Source organism: Ailuropoda melanoleuca, chromosome 4 (genome assembly GCF_002007445.2).
Source record: "Ailuropoda melanoleuca isolate Jingjing chromosome 4, ASM200744v2, whole genome shotgun sequence".
NCBI classification, from domain to species: Eukaryota; Metazoa; Chordata; class Mammalia; order Carnivora; family Ursidae; genus Ailuropoda; species Ailuropoda melanoleuca.
In genome coordinates, this window is record NC_048221.1 from 74319819 (window position 1) to 74336080 (window position 16262).

General features: G+C 37.0%; 1 protein-coding gene across 1 annotated transcript in view; it reads left to right on the top strand.

The window, feature by feature from the left end:
• The first annotated feature begins 4458 nt into the window (after positions 1–4458).
• The window catches only part of GTF2A1L (general transcription factor IIA subunit 1 like), a 45596-nt gene continuing 33792 nt past the window's right edge, over positions 4459–16262 (top strand). The window contains exons 1-4 of the mRNA XM_011217440.3: positions 4459–5056; positions 7378–7479; positions 7667–7790; positions 15502–15557. Coding sequence (XP_011215742.2) covers positions 5036–5056; positions 7378–7479; positions 7667–7790; positions 15502–15557 — 303 coding nt within the window. The 5' untranslated portion in view covers positions 4459–5035. The remainder of the gene's footprint in view (positions 5057–7377; positions 7480–7666; positions 7791–15501; positions 15558–16262) is intronic.

The following is a 16262-nucleotide window of genomic DNA, read 5'->3' on the forward strand; positions in this document are numbered from 1 at the left end:
CCACAAGGGAGGGAGGAGCTCTCATTACTGTTGGGTTGAGTAGTAGTTCAGGGTCCCCACCAGGCTTCCACTGACATCACCCTGGCTGAGATAGGGAGCGGTGCCTTGTTGCTCCTTCTCACATGGTCTCCACTGGCGCTGCAAGGGGCAGGTCCCACTATTGCCAGCAGGGCCTTCTCTGACACAACCCCAGTGGGTAGTAGGGTGTCTCTTTATAGCTGGGTGGAGTGCAAGTCCAAGCATCCCATGTGGTCTCCAGTGACATTGTGGGAATGGCTGCACCTCATTACACGTGGGCAAGAGTAGAAGTCTAAACTCCCTACTTTGCCTTTGCTGACAGGTGTGGGGTGGAGCCAAACTTTTCTATGTGTTTGACTGCAGTGGAGGAGTGTTGTTTAAGAACTTCCTGTCTTGCTGCCCCTTTCCTGATACTTCGGCTAGAAAGAGAAGGCTTTCGTGCTTTTTTTTGTCTGTGACAATTGGTGTTTTTGAGTTGTCCACTTCACCAGCACCCAGTTTGGGATACATGAGGCAAAAAGAAAACCAGGGAATTCACTGCTGTGCCATTCTCTGGGTTGTAAAGTCCCTAACTGGTCTGGGCTCTTCTCTTTGCCATTCAGGGTCTTCTTATGTTTGTTTTATATATACTATCCAGAGGTTTTTTAAGCTATATTTAGCAGGAGGAATAGGAGGCATTGTGTCTATTCCATGTTTTCCCTGCCTCTCCTGATACTTGAAGCACCTAAGGAAACAACATAGAATATTCAAGATGCTGCCATTTACCTCTTATAAAATGAGACAAATTAGGTATGAAGAAAAGTACAGTTATTGTGGGCACAAAGCTAGTTTTTTTCTCTCCAAATCTATCTTCTCTAAGTAGAATTTAGGTTGGAAAATTAACTGGAGACAATGGACATTATGCTTGCTAATATTTCATGTTCATGTATGATTATACACATTGTGATTTAAAGAATGAAAACGGAATCATTTGTTAGCTAGGAAATTACTGAATCCTATCAGACCCTGATGAGAATGTTGAAAAAGTAGCCATGGGGAAAATTGTGTTTGAAGTCATCCTCCACACTTTCAGTGAGTTAATTATAATCACTAATTTTCATATGTACACAATGTATACATCTCTTTAATATTAAAACATTTTGAAAGAGGCAGTAATGTGATCATTAAGAATGTTCCACTCTGTGATAAGATCACCAGTTGGCCATAGCGTTGTGGCACAGTTATTTTAACTGAAATCCTGTTGCGGGGGGAGGGGGAATTCATCATGGTGAAGCAATATCTGATGTTCAAATAATGTAAGTTGATTTTGGCTTACAAAATGGAAAATGTTACAAAAGTACAGAATGTAAATAAATCAGAACTACCAACATTGTACCATTTCAAAGTTACAAGGTGAGGCAAGATTATCTGCATTTTCATTTCCTGGAAGATGTGAAGGATGAAACAGGCAGAGAAAAACAATACTGCTGGGTTTAGTGCACTGGTTGCAAAATGTTCAGAAATTAATTATGAATATTTGCTGCCTTAAGCCATATGCTCATAGACTAACTTGTATTTTTCATTACTGATTAAATATATTATTTAGAGTCTATACAGTTACTGAAATACCCTGTATTTGACTATAAAATTTAATATGCAAAAGATAGTGGTCTGTCTCTAAAATACCTTTTTTAAAAAAAAAATTCTCATTCAGAGAAAGGACTTCACAGATGTGGCCTTTTCTCACAATAAGAAAAGTGAAATATTGTTTCTTTACTATTGTAGTAGTATCACTGAGATTTCCAGGCAAAAATAATGAGGATATACAGAATACAAAGAAATTAGTCCGATTATTAGATTTGTTTAAATGTTACAAAACTTGTGTGTGTTATAAATGAAATATTATATTTTATAGTCCGTAAACAAAGCAGGGGAAAATGAAAATCTGATGCTCTGAATTGTGATGGGCAGCTGGGGGAGAGCTTTGTGGTTTGCTGCAGGTGTAATTTCAAAGAACTGAGTGCTCAAAGAAGGACCAAAGCTCACCTTTCCTTTTTTATTTTCTATTTACTAACACAAAAAATAGTCACTGAAGACTGCCTCACTGAAGCTTCGGGATCTTGAAATTTCAATTTTAGCATCAAAAGTGTTTTGTGTATGCAACACACTTCCCCGATGGGTTTGAAAAATTGACAAAAGAAATACAACTATCCCATAACTATAAGAGTTTGCTTGTTTGATGATAACCTGTGGTCAATGCCACTAAATATCAGTCTATAAAGATTCCTTTACATACTTTTCAAATGCTCTTATGATTGATGAGGGTATTCAAAAAACTTTAAATGCTGAGATTACAATGAGAGAAAACTAAACTTTCGCTAGTCACAATCCAGACAATGGGTCCTGTATTAGTTATCTCATGCTGTGTAACAAATTATCCCCAAATTTAACTGCTTAAAATGGCATGTATTTATTATCTCACACAGTCTCTCAGGATTGAGAATCATGAAATGCCTAGAGAGTGGTTCTAGTTCAAGGTCTCTCAAAGGAATGCGGCCAAGCTGTCAGTTGGGGCTGCAATAAATAATCTGACCACCCAAATGGGGAAGGATCGATTTCCAAGCTTACTCGTGATTGTCTACGGGCTTCTGATCTTTGCTGGCTAGGGGCTGAAGTCTTCGTTCTTTGTCATACAGTCCTCTCCACAGGCTACCTCAGTACCTGAGTGTCCTCACAACAGGACCACTATTGTTTCTCAAAGTGGGTGATCTGAAGGAATCTCAAGGAAGGAAGCCAGTCAGTTTTAACCTCATTTCAGAAGTGATACAGCATCACTTCTGCTTTATTCTATTGACCATCCAGACAAACCATGGTATAATGTGGGAAGGGACAACACGAGGTTGTGAATGAAGGAAGTGAGGATCACTGTAGGCCATCTTGGATGGTGGCTACCACAGGTCCAGAGCATATTTACAACCTAGATTCATCTAGAATTCACCTAGAGTTTAAAGTATACCTCCTCTAAAAGCTATTGTTTATTATTGGAGAAAAATTACATCTGAGTCTACTCGTAACCATCCAGACAGACTGCAAGGGGCAAATGGAAAGCTGCTGACATTTCTCCGCCAAAGTTACATAACCTCTCTGTGACCTGAGTCTACTAAGTATACTAAGCATTAACAGTTCAACTCTTAGCCACACGTTTTATGGGGATTAAGGGCCAAATTTAATTTCAGAAATATGTATGATCTATAATATAGCTTCAAGAAGGGAAGGATATATAAGGAAGTAATATAAAACAATATGCTGTTAGGTGATTACCAATCATATGCATGTAAGAATAAGGTTTTAAAACTTGACTATGAAAAGTTGGAAAACAAGGGACCCTTCAGGTTTCTTATTTCTCAGCTTGAATAATTTAATTGGATTTTATAATATCAGTAGGAATCAATGACTGCTTTTAGCTTTTCTATTTTGGGTGACAGATAAGTCACTTTGAATACTTCTGGTAATAAATTGCCAGGTAGAGATACAATCATTAAAAATTACTATATAAAATTCTTGGCTTTTTGTATTAGAAATTTCAGATAGTTTTTAATTTCAGAAAGTCTTCTAAAGGACTTCATATAAATCAGCTGCTTGAAACTCACAAATCATAAGGTACCTGACCCAGGCAAAGCAAATACAGAGCAGTAGGGCATAAATAGCTCTACAGAATTTATACATACAAATAAATAAACAGCCAATTTTAAACCTAATATGATTTTTAAATCATTAAATAACCTACCCATCTGGTTAAGTCAGGACCTATCTGCATACTAGAAAGGCTACTTACAAGGCAGAATATTGGCAATAGACAACTTTTTCTTTTTTTAAATTTTATTTATTTATTTGACAGAGAGCCAGCGAGAGAGGAAACACAAGCAGGTGGAGTGGGAGAGGGAGAAGCAGGCTCCCAGCAGAGGAGCCTGACGTGGGGCTCGATCCCATGTCTCTGGGATCACGCCCTGAGCCGAAGGCAGACGCTTTACGACTTCGCCACCCAGGCGCCCCCAGACGACTTTTTCTTAAGACTCCACATTATCTATACTTAGATTTACTCTCAGCCCTCGTCAAGTTATGCTCCTAGATGCTCTACCTTTCAGGGGAGGGAAGGAATTACTGCAGGTCAAGAGACGGTGATTTCTACCTGAGGAGGAGCCGGGCAGTGCCGGGCGTTGATTATTTTAGCAGTCGTTCTCCACCTAAGCTGCATAATAGAATTAGAGTCTCTGCAGTGAGACTCAGGTGCCAAATGTTTATTAAACTCTCCAGGTGATTTCACTGGGCAGCCAAAGCTGAGAGCCTTCGTCTTGGGAGAGCAGATCTCATTTCAGCGACCATCAGAATCATCTGGAGAGCGTGTTGAAATTATAGAACGCTGGGCCCCATCCCAGAGTTTCTGATTAGGTAGGTCTGGGGTGGGGCCCAATAATTTGCATTTTTAACCGGGTCCCAGATGATGCGGATGTTGTCGTCCTACACTTTGAGAATCGATCTTAGAAGAGTTTGGCTTTTGTTGTATTTTTATTGGAGTTCAGCTGTGCGTGGGGCGCAGGGGGAGGGGTGGAAATTGGTAAAAGGAGAGGACAGAAGCCGCTAGTCTCCCCACTTTCCTGGCCCAACCCCCTTCCAAGCTGAAGGTGAACTGTTATCTACCACTGCAACGGGTCTCCCCTATTTTCTCAGTCTTTATTTTACAGACTGAGGAAATAAAGGTTCTTCAGAGGTCGGTTGCACAGTCCAAAGCTGTTTAGACTGCACTCATCAGCCCATTTTAGCGGGCTTCTTTGCTCATGCAGACCAACCTCTTCCTTCTATCCTGGGATCCCTCCTGCTCAGCGCACTAGCCTTTTTCTCCTCCTCCGCCCCGCCCCCAGCGTCCTTGCGCAGTTGCGCAGGCAACGTGCACGCCGCGTTCAAAGCGAGCGGTGAGGGGGCCTTGGTGGGGCACCGCGTGCCGCGCAGGCGCGAGAGGAGAGGCGCCGGAGCCGCTGTCATGGCCTGCGTCAACCCCGTGGTAAGGAGGACCAGGCCATCCTGTAGGCCTGTGCTCTGTGCGGAGGGAGGGCCGGTCCAGGTATCGCGGCAGCCCAGCCCTGCACACGCGTTTTCCCCTCCCGGCCCCTCACAGCCTTTCAGAAACCCTCACCCGTAGTGGCCCCGGCTGTTCTCCTCTGTTCTCCTTCGCGTTGGAGGAAGCCGATGAGGACCAGTAGTAGCTCAGCCGGAAGTTGGGACCGGCCCGTTGGAGGAACCACAGCCGCCGCCTCCTCTCCACTCTCGCCCGCACTGAGGGGGTCTGGAAGAGGTGGTTAGAGCTGGAGCTCACGCTAACCCTCCCAGTTTCCTGTGTGTTTAGAAAATTTCCGAGTTCAGTGGTACTCTCATTGTAATTCTTACTTTCGGTACGGCCATTATTGATTCTGAGCTATATTATTTACCTGAAGTAACAAGTGGTGTGATACTTCGTGTTATCCCACGCATATTTTTTGAGTTCTCTCCTCCCATTTCCCCATCCTGAATGCTTAAGCATACATTTGGAATTAAACACAAACCTTTATCTGCTACCCTTAAGGGGTACCCAAACCTCACAGTGAGAATTGACAGGCTAAATGGCACTTGTGAAACGCTCTATCAGTTTTTAAAAAGCTGAATTAAAAACAAGGATTTACCTTTATTTTCAGCTCAGCTGAACAAACTTCTTATTGGTGAAAGGCAATGTGCTTGTTGAGGTCTGTTATTTTATGGGTTCCATGTACACATGTTCAGCATAAAGGGTCCATTTTTATAGACACATAATTTCAATGTATACCCATTTTTTGATGTTAAGGTATTTTAAGGTATGTAAATACTCAGGCTTGAATATAAGCTTACCATGTGTACCATTTTCTCTGATGTTGAACTCTAAGGCGGGTATGTGTGTTTCAAATAGAGAAGAGGTTAAGGTGGATTTCCTGGACTATACCTAGTTCTGATAAAGGTAACAGGGAAAGAATATAAAGTCTAACCTTAGTTCCAGAAGAGAAAGTATGTTCAATACCTGTTTTGCTTTTGAAAAATTGTGTTCTAATGGTTTATTTTTTGACAGCTACTCTTCTACTCAGGGTGGATCTTAAGGAAGTTTTTAGCCCGAGGAGTTTTTTACTCTTGCTGTAAATGCCATCAAACTAGCTGGGGTGAACGCTGAAGTATCACTTTAGTATGCCTTTATCAGGGTAAACTGTTTGAGAAGAAGCATCTAATCTAGGGCACTTAATCTTAACGGATATGCCTGTGAATAACGTTACTGATTGGCCTATTCATAAGCTTACCCGGGATCTTTAGAGGGATTAGTTTTAAACCTAACTACTCTTGATGTGAGCAGGAGTATTTAGAGTATTTACTGGGTAGTATGAAAAAGCAGTCCTAGAACTACACAATTTTTATCGCCACATTTCATGGAAGGGTATGGCTCATTCATGTCCTGGCTAGTGTCTGTTAGGAATCTATTTTGGGGCAGTTGTACTTTTGCTTGACAGTGGTTCCGAATATTTTTTTGGACTACATGTATTTTGGAAGTGGGATAGTCTTTGGTTACTCTATTGTAAGTGCTTGTCTCAATCTTATGGCTTGCAATTTATTCACATATGTGGAAGAAATATAGTGAACTCTAAAAATTCCTTTGGCCTCTTTGAGAAAAAAGTAAGTTGAAGACAGATTCGTTTCTGCCTGCCTTAATTGAATTTATGCTAAGAGAAATAAGTCAATCAGAGAAAGAATTATCATATCTCACTCATGTGGAATTTAAGAAACGAAACAGAGGATCATAGGGGAAGAGCGGAAAAATAAGACGAAACCAGAGAGGGAGACAAACCATAAGAAAACCTAAATCACAGGAAACAAAATGAGGGTTGCTGAAGGGGAGGGATGGGGAATGGGGTAATTGGATGATGGGTATTAAGGAGAGCACGTGATGTAATGAGCACTGGGTATTATGTAAGACTGATGAATCACTGACCTCTACCTCCGAAACTAATACATTATACGTTAATTGATTTTAATAAAAAAATGGAAGGTTAAATTCTGATAGAAAAACTAATGTAACTGTAACCTACCATCTTGATGAATGTTTTCTCGTATTTGATTGCAGTTCTGTAAGTCAGCCTTGTAGATATCCTGAGACTATGGGTCAGAAGCTAACACAATTTATGGAGAGCTAAGATTATACTGGGAGTAGATTGTACTTAGTAAAAATCCTTATGGTGGCTTTTCTTTAAACCATAAGAAAGTATACCCTGCATGTAAACTGAATACATTCAAACTTGAGAGTTTAAAATGTTAACAATTCCTTTTTTGTAGCCTAAACTCTACAGATCTGTAATTGAAGATGTAATTGAAGGAGTGAGGGATCTCTTTGCTGAAGAAGGTATAGAGGAACAAGTTTTAAAAGACTTGAAGCAGGTTTGTAGACAATACAAGTTGCCCTTTTTGTTTTTTCTTCTTAAAAAACTGATAAATTACCGTTTTAACCCCTTAATTATACTTTAGTGCTTACCCATTCATTGTGCCATCAGCTGACATTTTTTTAAAAAGTTAAAGAAAGACAAAAATATCCTAATTTTTTTTTTAACATTTTTTTTCTCCGCAGCTTTGGGAAACAAAGGTTTTGCAGTCTAAAGCAACAGAAGACTTCTTCAGAAATAGTGTCCATTCACCTGTGTTCACCCTTCAGTTGCCGAACAGCTTGCACCAAACGTTGCAGTCATCAACAGGTTGGATGCAGCTAGTAAATTAGTACTATTTTGGTCTTCAGAACAAATTCTCATTTGGTGGTGGTTTTATATTAGAGTAATGTTCTTAAGGTGAGAGGGCTTGGACCTCAAAACCGTTACTATTAAATGAACACAGAATAAACCATCATCCTGTAATCATTGGCAACAAAATTAGGTTATTCAGGCTAGCTTTTCAAAATATTAAAGTCCACAAAGGTGACTAAGTGTTACTTCAGAGGAACAAGTTACATTTTTGTGGGCTTTTGGGAGTACCCACTAGTTACTTCAGAGAATTTGATTGGGTCGAGTCAAGGAGTAACCCAGCCACTATTGCTGAAAAAGCAGAGGGAAAGATGGGTGGTTGCATGCTTGTGCATTCTTTATCTTTCTCTTGCTTGTTGTGTATATTATAAATCTGCTATTGTATTGGAATCTAAATGGAAAGTTAACAAGAATATAGAAATCATTCAGGCTACTTCCCTGTTTTGGATATTATATAATGATGGCTAGAAATTAACCCTGTGTGCTTCATTTCTTGCACTTGAAACCTTGCTTTTGGGGGAAATAATTTTCCATATTATGTGTATCAATTTAACCTAGAAAAAAGTAACTAAGAAAAGATAAACAATACTGTGTTATCTTCTAGCCTTTATTCCTTCTTTTCTGATTGTTATAATTTTTATGCTACCCTAATGTGTGTGTGTGTGTGTCTGTCTGCATGCAGCATGCACACACGTAGGTTTTATTTGGTTTAGCTGAATTAGATTAATGTCTGCCAGAAGTGAGGGTAGATTTTGGATTAGATTTTGGGTTAGATTGTCAGTAATAACTAGGTTGTTCATTGCACACTTGGGAAAATTCAAAGGAAAATCACATGGGCCAAGATGAAGAGAAAATAGTAAGGAGGCTAGTATCTTGTTTATTACAAAACAAGTGAGTTTAAGTGTGGCAGCAGTTACAACTTAAAAAATGAAATAACAATGAATATTGAATTACCAGACATAACTTTTATCTAATGTTATGCTTATAAAATATAACTTTGCTCTATAAGAATTAGCCACAACAGTTTAATTATTAAGTTGACACACTGAAACATTTTACATCAGTTTCTAGGGTTTGGGCTATGCTTTTGTTTTTAACTTAACTATTTTATTAGGTCATCCCTTTTATTTCTCTATTTAAATAACATTTTTTTCTTTATTGAAGAACTTTAAAGGTTTTTTGTTTGTTTGTTTGTTTGTTTTTTTAAACCCAGGAGTGACTTGGAGAGTGGCCAGTGTGGAGGAATGAAAGACTAGACTGTTTTTTAACAAGACCAGTTAACACTGCTCAGGTTCTTTGTCATTCAAAATTGCAATACTTGATTTTGCCGCAAGATGGTAATATTACCAGTGATTTAAATCACAAAATAGTCTTGCAACTAATATGTCTAGCTGGCTTTCATTCCACACTGTATTCTTATTCTCTTTCTTGGAAGTTCGAATAATAGAAATAATTAGCTGGCTTTCATTCCACACTGTATTCTTATTCTCTTTCTTGGAAGTTCGAATAATAGAAATAATTACATTTAAACAAGACAGTTTTTATTCTTTTCTACATCATTTATAATGAAACGGTTTAGGAGGAAGTGCATGTATCCTTTAAAAATGCATTATAGGCCTTGTTTTAATCCCCCTTCATTTCTAGGTTCCCTACAATAAGATTCTTGAAGTAAATAGCCTCCTAAAATTGAAGTACTCCTTAATTATATCGTCTCATTGTAGGCTTTTAAAAGCCTGATTAAAATAACCTAAACTAACTTACTTCTACAACCTTTTTATCTCTTGATAACAAGTTCAAATTAAATCTACAATGGAGTAAGTCATTTGCCTTTGCTCCATATTTAAAGCTTTTGGCTCTATCATATTTTCTTTGACTCTGTTATCCATTTGCTTAATAATTTCCTGTATCTTCAGTTGTCAACTTTTTTGTTTTTTGGTTTCAGGACCCCTTTACACTCTTAAAACTTGAGGATCTCGAAGAGCTTTCTTTTATGTGGGTTGTTAAGTATTTATTTACCATGTTAGAGATTAAAGCTGAGAAATGTAAAAAATGTTTTTTAAACTTAAAAAATTGATTATATGTTAATATGTATTTGTTAAAAGTAACTTTTTCAGAACAAAAAATATTTAACGAGAGGTGTGGCATTGTTTTACTTTTCTGCAAATCTCTTTAATGTCTCCTTAATACAAGGCAGCTGGATTCTCATATCTATTTCTAAATTCAATCTGTTGTGATATGTGGTTTTGGCTAAGTATATGAGAAAATCTAGCCTTCCACAGATGTATAATTGGAAAAGGAAGAGTATGTTAATAGCAATTTCAGGTAACTTGATACTACACTAAAACTCAACAAGTGGTAGTTTCTGAGAGCTTAGCTACAAGGTGGAATCTGAAACTTTACAGTGGACTTTTTGTAATATTAAAGTTCACTGGCGTGTCCTGCACTTTGAATGACTCCTTAACCTGTGTGTGATTTTGTAATGTAAGTTAGTTATTTGGAAAATATTGTTTCACTGAGTTATGCATTTGACACATTGTTTGTTATACAAGTAAAAAAACACTATTAATATTACTGCACATTTCATCAGAAAAGTATTGGAAAGCTGTCAAGCTCACTGTGGTGGATATAATGTTCACAAAATTAAGATTTTTGGTTGAAAGCTTGAATTTTACCTTACCAAACAAATACTGTCTGTTTGTTTTCCTCAAAGTGATGGGCACACTTGGTTCATTTAAAAAAAAAAAAAATGACTGCCAAATATCCATGTCTGAATAACCGTAGTTTGTGTCACTTATTCTTTCAAGTTAAAAAAAGTGTTTTTTAAAAATAAGAGGCTAGATCAGCTCTCAGCTTAAATAACAGCACCCGCCCTTTTCCACGTACTTCCTTGTGTTATCTGTATGCTGCAGAAATGCTTTGTGTTCTTCCCATTTCATCCCACAGAATATTAAAAGGAAGTATCCTTGAGGGTCGAAATTTCATAAAAATAATTCTTTATGGTTACATTCAGGAACTTCTTTAGTGAAACCATTTTATTGTTGCTGTTGTTTTTTATCTTTTTTACTGTGAGTGAGTGGTGATGGAGAACAAATAAAGTGGCCGCTAGTCGGGTTTGGTAATACTGCCTTAATTCATGCTAAGGTGCCTTCACTTTGTTTTTTTTTTTTTTTTTTTTTTTTAAGTAGGCTCTACACCCAGCATGGAGCCCAACGCAGGGTTTGAACTGATGACCCTGAGATCAAGACTTGAGCTGAGATCAAGAGTCAGATGCTTAGGGCACCTGGGTGGCTCAGTCAGTTGAGCCTCCGACTCTTAGTTTTGGCTCAGGTCATGATCTTGGGGTCCTGGGATGGAGCCCTGCATCGGGCTCTGCACCCACTGGTGAATCTGCTTGGGATTGTCTCTCTCCCTCTTCCCCTCCTGCCGCTCATGCACACACAGTCTCTCTGTAAAAATAAAATCTTTAAAAAAATAAGCTGGAGACTTAACCGACTGAACCACCCAGGTGTCCCAAGGTGCCTTCACTTTTACTCATCAGTGCTCTGCACTATAAGGGCAAATGTCAAAAAAAGAACAAAAAATTTAGTGAGAAATGAAACAAAAAAGATTTTTATTGTCTTGGTATAAAAATAGTTTGACTTTGTGAACACCCTGAAAGGGTCTCATGGACCCTTGGGGGTTTGCAAAGTACAATTTGAGAACTGCTATTCTATTCTTAGGGTGATTATACATAGTTTATAATCCACTTTTTAAAAAAGATGTAATGTTTGTAGAACTTTACATTCACAACAAATTTAAGAGACAATAAAGAGATTTCTCATCTATCTCTCGCCCCCATTCATGCATAGTCTCCTCAGTTATTAATATCCCCTACCAGAGGGGTACATTTGTTATAGTTGATGAACCTATATTGACATAAACACCCAAAGTCTATAGTTTACATTATTGCTCTTGGTGTTGTATGTACTGTGTGTTTATGCAAATTTATAATGACATATATCCATTATAACAATATCATACAGAGTATTTTCATTGTCCTAGAAATCTTCTGTGTTCCTCTTATTCTTCCTTTCCTATTACACCAACTCAGGGCAACCATTGATATTTTTATTGTCTCCATGGTTTTACCTTTCTCAGAATGTCCTGTAGTTAGAATCAGTCATGTAGTATCTAGCCTTTTCAGATTGGCTTATTTTACTTAGTAATATGGTGTTAGGATTTCCTCATATCTTTTTGTGGCTTGATAGCTCATTTCTTTTCAACACTGAATAATATTGCATTGTCTGGATGTGCCAGTTGATTCGATTGTTCACCTACAGAAGCACATCTTGGATGCTGCCAAGTTTTGGCAGTTAGGAATAGAGCTGCTGTGTGGAGGTTTATGTGTGGATGTAAGTTTTCAGCTCCTCTGGGTAAATACGAAGGAGAGTGACTACTGGGTTGTATGCTTAGTTTTGTAAGGAATTGTCTTTCAAAGGGACTGTGCCATTTTACATTCCCACCAGCAATGAGTGAGCATTCCTGTTGCTCCACATCCTTGCCAACGTTGGGCCTTATCAGTGTTCTGGATTTTGTACATTTTAATAGGGATGTTGTGATATCTCATTGTTTTGATTTGTGTTTCCTTAATGACTTATGGTATGGAGCATCTTAATATGCTTATTTGCCATCTATATCTTTTTTGACGAAGTTCTTTTAAGGTCGTTGGCCCATTGGGCTGTTATGGTTGAGTTATAAAAGTTCTTAGTGTATTTTGGATAACAGCCCATTGTCAGATATGTCTTTTGCAACATTTTTTTCCACTGTGTCTTTTCATATTATACTGACTTTTCTTCAAAGGAGTTTTAAATTTTAATAAAACCCAGCTGATCAATTATTTCTTTCATGGATTGTGCCTTTAGTGTTGAATTTAAAAAGTCATGGCCATACTCATGGTCATCTAGATTTTCTTATATCTTCTAGGAATTTTGTAGTTTTGCATTTTACATTTAGGTCTGATCTATTTTTAGTCTTTTTTTTTTTTCTTTCTTTTGAAGGGTGTTAAGTCTGTGTCTAGTTTCGTGTTTTTGCATTGGTTAGCCAGTTCAACCATTTGTTGAAGAGACTATCTTTGTGCCATTGTATTGGCTTGGCTTCTGTGTTAAAGATCACGTGACTATGTTATGTGGGTCACTTTCTTGGCTCTCTGTTCTGTTCCATTGTTGTATTTGTATTCTTTCACCAGGTAACACTGTCTTGATTACTACAGCTTTTTAATAAGTCTTGAAATGGGGTAGTGTCAGTCCTCCAACTTTTTCTCCTTGAATATCACATTGGCTTTTCTGAGTCTTTTGCCTATAATCCACTTTTGAGAGAGAAATAGGATTCCATTAATAATAACCTCAGAATAATAGGTGTAAAATAGGACTGTCCTAGGTTAACTGGGATATAGAGTCACTTTGTCTATGACTGCCCTATTTCTAGAGCAATTCAAATCTGTGCTATTTGGTCTTCATGTCACAGTCTTTTTGATGAAACTATCATCAATCACTGTTTTGAGAGGTTTGTGATGCCTTTCATCTTTGAGCATTCAGACTCCTTCAGGTACAAACTATATGTCCAATGAATTTAGATCTGGTGAAAATTTCAGCAATGCTGTTGGTTCTTGATGTGATTTGAGGTAGAATATTCAGTTTGGTTATCAGAGGTGTGCATATGCTAATGAGTAGTCACAAAGAATATTGACCAGTCTTTGCACCTCTTGAGTCACGTGACTTGGATATTAAGATTTGGAATGGTTTAAAGCAGGACCAAGAATTGTGAAGTTATTAACTGCCTTAATGTATCAAAGACTTCTTGGTGTATAGGAAAAAAATATCATTGTAAATGTTATTATGTAACATTACCTTTTTCTTAATTTATATTTCTTACCTTACATTTGTGGGATTGAATTCTTTCTATATTATAAAGCCTTTTGTTTGTGAAATTTATTATTTCTCGAATATATACACGAAGACCAAAATTCTAACACTTTTAGTTTAAGTAAAGACACATATTCAGTTAAAACTTAATTGGTTATTGAAACCATCTTGAATATTTTAAAAAGTGTGTTTCAGGCGCATATAATGGTATATATAATTTGTGAAAGTATGTAAATGGTGCATTTAATATCAAAATTAAGGAGGAGCTGCATGAAGCTTCACTACAAAACTGTTCAGTGCTTTTATTCTGATGACTATAAAGAAACTCTTAAACTCTCTTATAGCTGTTTGATTTATATAAGATTAGAGAATTATCCTTTAGGATTTATTGCAAGGTATTTAAAAGAGGGGGATTGTTGCTATTTTTCCTCAAGAAATTCATTTAATTGCTTTAGACAGCGTGTTAACAGATTTTTGTTTCCTCTCCGGCTACGGCTTCAGCTGTACCAGCTTAAGCTTCGCTCACTTCAGCTAATTAAGACTAATACCCTTGTGTTCCTGCCACACCAATTCTTTCTAATTTAGCCTTTCTAAAAGAATGCCTGTTAATAAGCAAAGCCATAGATGAACAGAGGATAAAAATAATTTTCTGCTTCATTAATCACCAATCTCTGTAGCTTCACTTCCTTGTTCTAATGTGGGCAGAATGGTTAGTTTAAAAAAAATATTTGCTCTTCTGAGTGACTTGTTGTTTATGATGGAGCCGTTCTAGTGTCAGAAGCAAATCTTTGGGACAATTTACTTTAATGTGGTATGTGAAAAAATGCCATAATAAACATTACATTTAGTATATATGTGCTGCATAAACATGCTAAAACATTCTCTTTTTATTAAAACACAAAATGATACTATAACAGTCATGTTCAGCTAGGTAAAATGAACCTTGAGGTAAAGTTTAAGGTTAAGTTGATCTATTGAGGTCTTTCTACTATAGTTACTATTTGTTCTTTACACTTATTTTTTTAAAGCTTCCATTTCCAACCATTAGGTCAACATTTTAGGTGTACTATAAACAAAGAGATAGCGTAGAAAATTGGTAGATAATAAAGAAAAGGTACGTGAGATTGCAACTTTAATGCGGTTTGGGGTGGTCTTCTCCTAGGAATTTGTTCTCTTGTATTTTTCTTAGGAGTTATACTTGTTTCATGCAGACTTGTGGAGACATGTTCTTATTCATTTATTCCTAAAACTGTGTAGTTGTGCTGGCTTAGTTGCCTAAGTATTATAAATAACTTTTCATGAAATGAATGGATTGGAAATTCTTTTGGGCCTATAAAATTTAAAATGGTTTATGTTGGGTTACATATTTCTGCCCAATAGTACAGTCTATTGGAAATGTGCTACTTGAGTAAATGCTCCTTTTTCTCCCCTATGAACAGTTGTAATGGAGATTTAGTGCTACATTGACTTAATTAAAATAGCCTAGGTATTTTCTTATGGATGTCTATACTACGGTATTCTTGATAACAGTGAAATATTTTCTTTTGGTACTTAAAACAGGTTAGTTGTAAAGTCTTTATCTGAAGTTTTCGGGGAAAAAATATAATTAAATTCGTTTACCTCACTTGTAATTAGGAAGTTTAGAATTCACCATGGTCAGACATGTTAGTGATGGAAAACATTTTTTTTAAAACAAGCTATACTTAATCAGTTTTATTAAACTGGTAAATTGTAATGAATGTATAATGTTTATTTTGTTTTCTATACAGCATCATTAGTTATTCCTGCTGGTAGACCTCTTCCTAGTTTTACTACAACAGAATTGGTATGTAGCCTATTTTGGATGTATTTTAAAATATATGTCTCACTTTTAATGAATGGTAGCAGAAGGCTGGGCATAGATGTAATTCATAATCCTCCATTTGAATGAGAAAAGATGTAGTAAGTGATTGGGGCGACAGGATTAACTTCTAAAACATAGATAAAACTGAGGAGTTTCAGAATTAACATTTTCTTTACCAACTTTTCCTGTCTTCCAGAGCAGTTGTTAGCACCTGCCAGGAGTATCTATAAATACTATTGTTAGTATCTACAAGGTCAGGAAATTTCTGAAGTTAAATTCTGTGGAGTTTTAATAGACGTTATAATGTTATCCACTAGCTAGATCCTAAATAGATGATGTTGATATTTTCTGTTTTTGTTTTAACGCAAGTTGAGCCAAATAATAGTTCTTTTTATTTAAGTGGAGTATTTTGGTCACTTTTTATCTTTGTGTTGTAGAGATTTAGAGTATAGGTTTCCCTCGAAGATTTGGGGCAGAAAATAAAATTACAACTTGTATATAGAAAATTGAGTACTTTTCGGGTGGGGAAAAATAGCACTTTTTCTCTTTTACCTTTCTTCATTGGTATATAAAACACTGTTTTTCATCTTCTTTCAGCCCACTTTCTGGGCCAGAAGGTTCGATGGGCCATTAATTTCCATTTCTTCATTAAAAACAAAATCACACCCCTTACCAGGATTTTTGGGG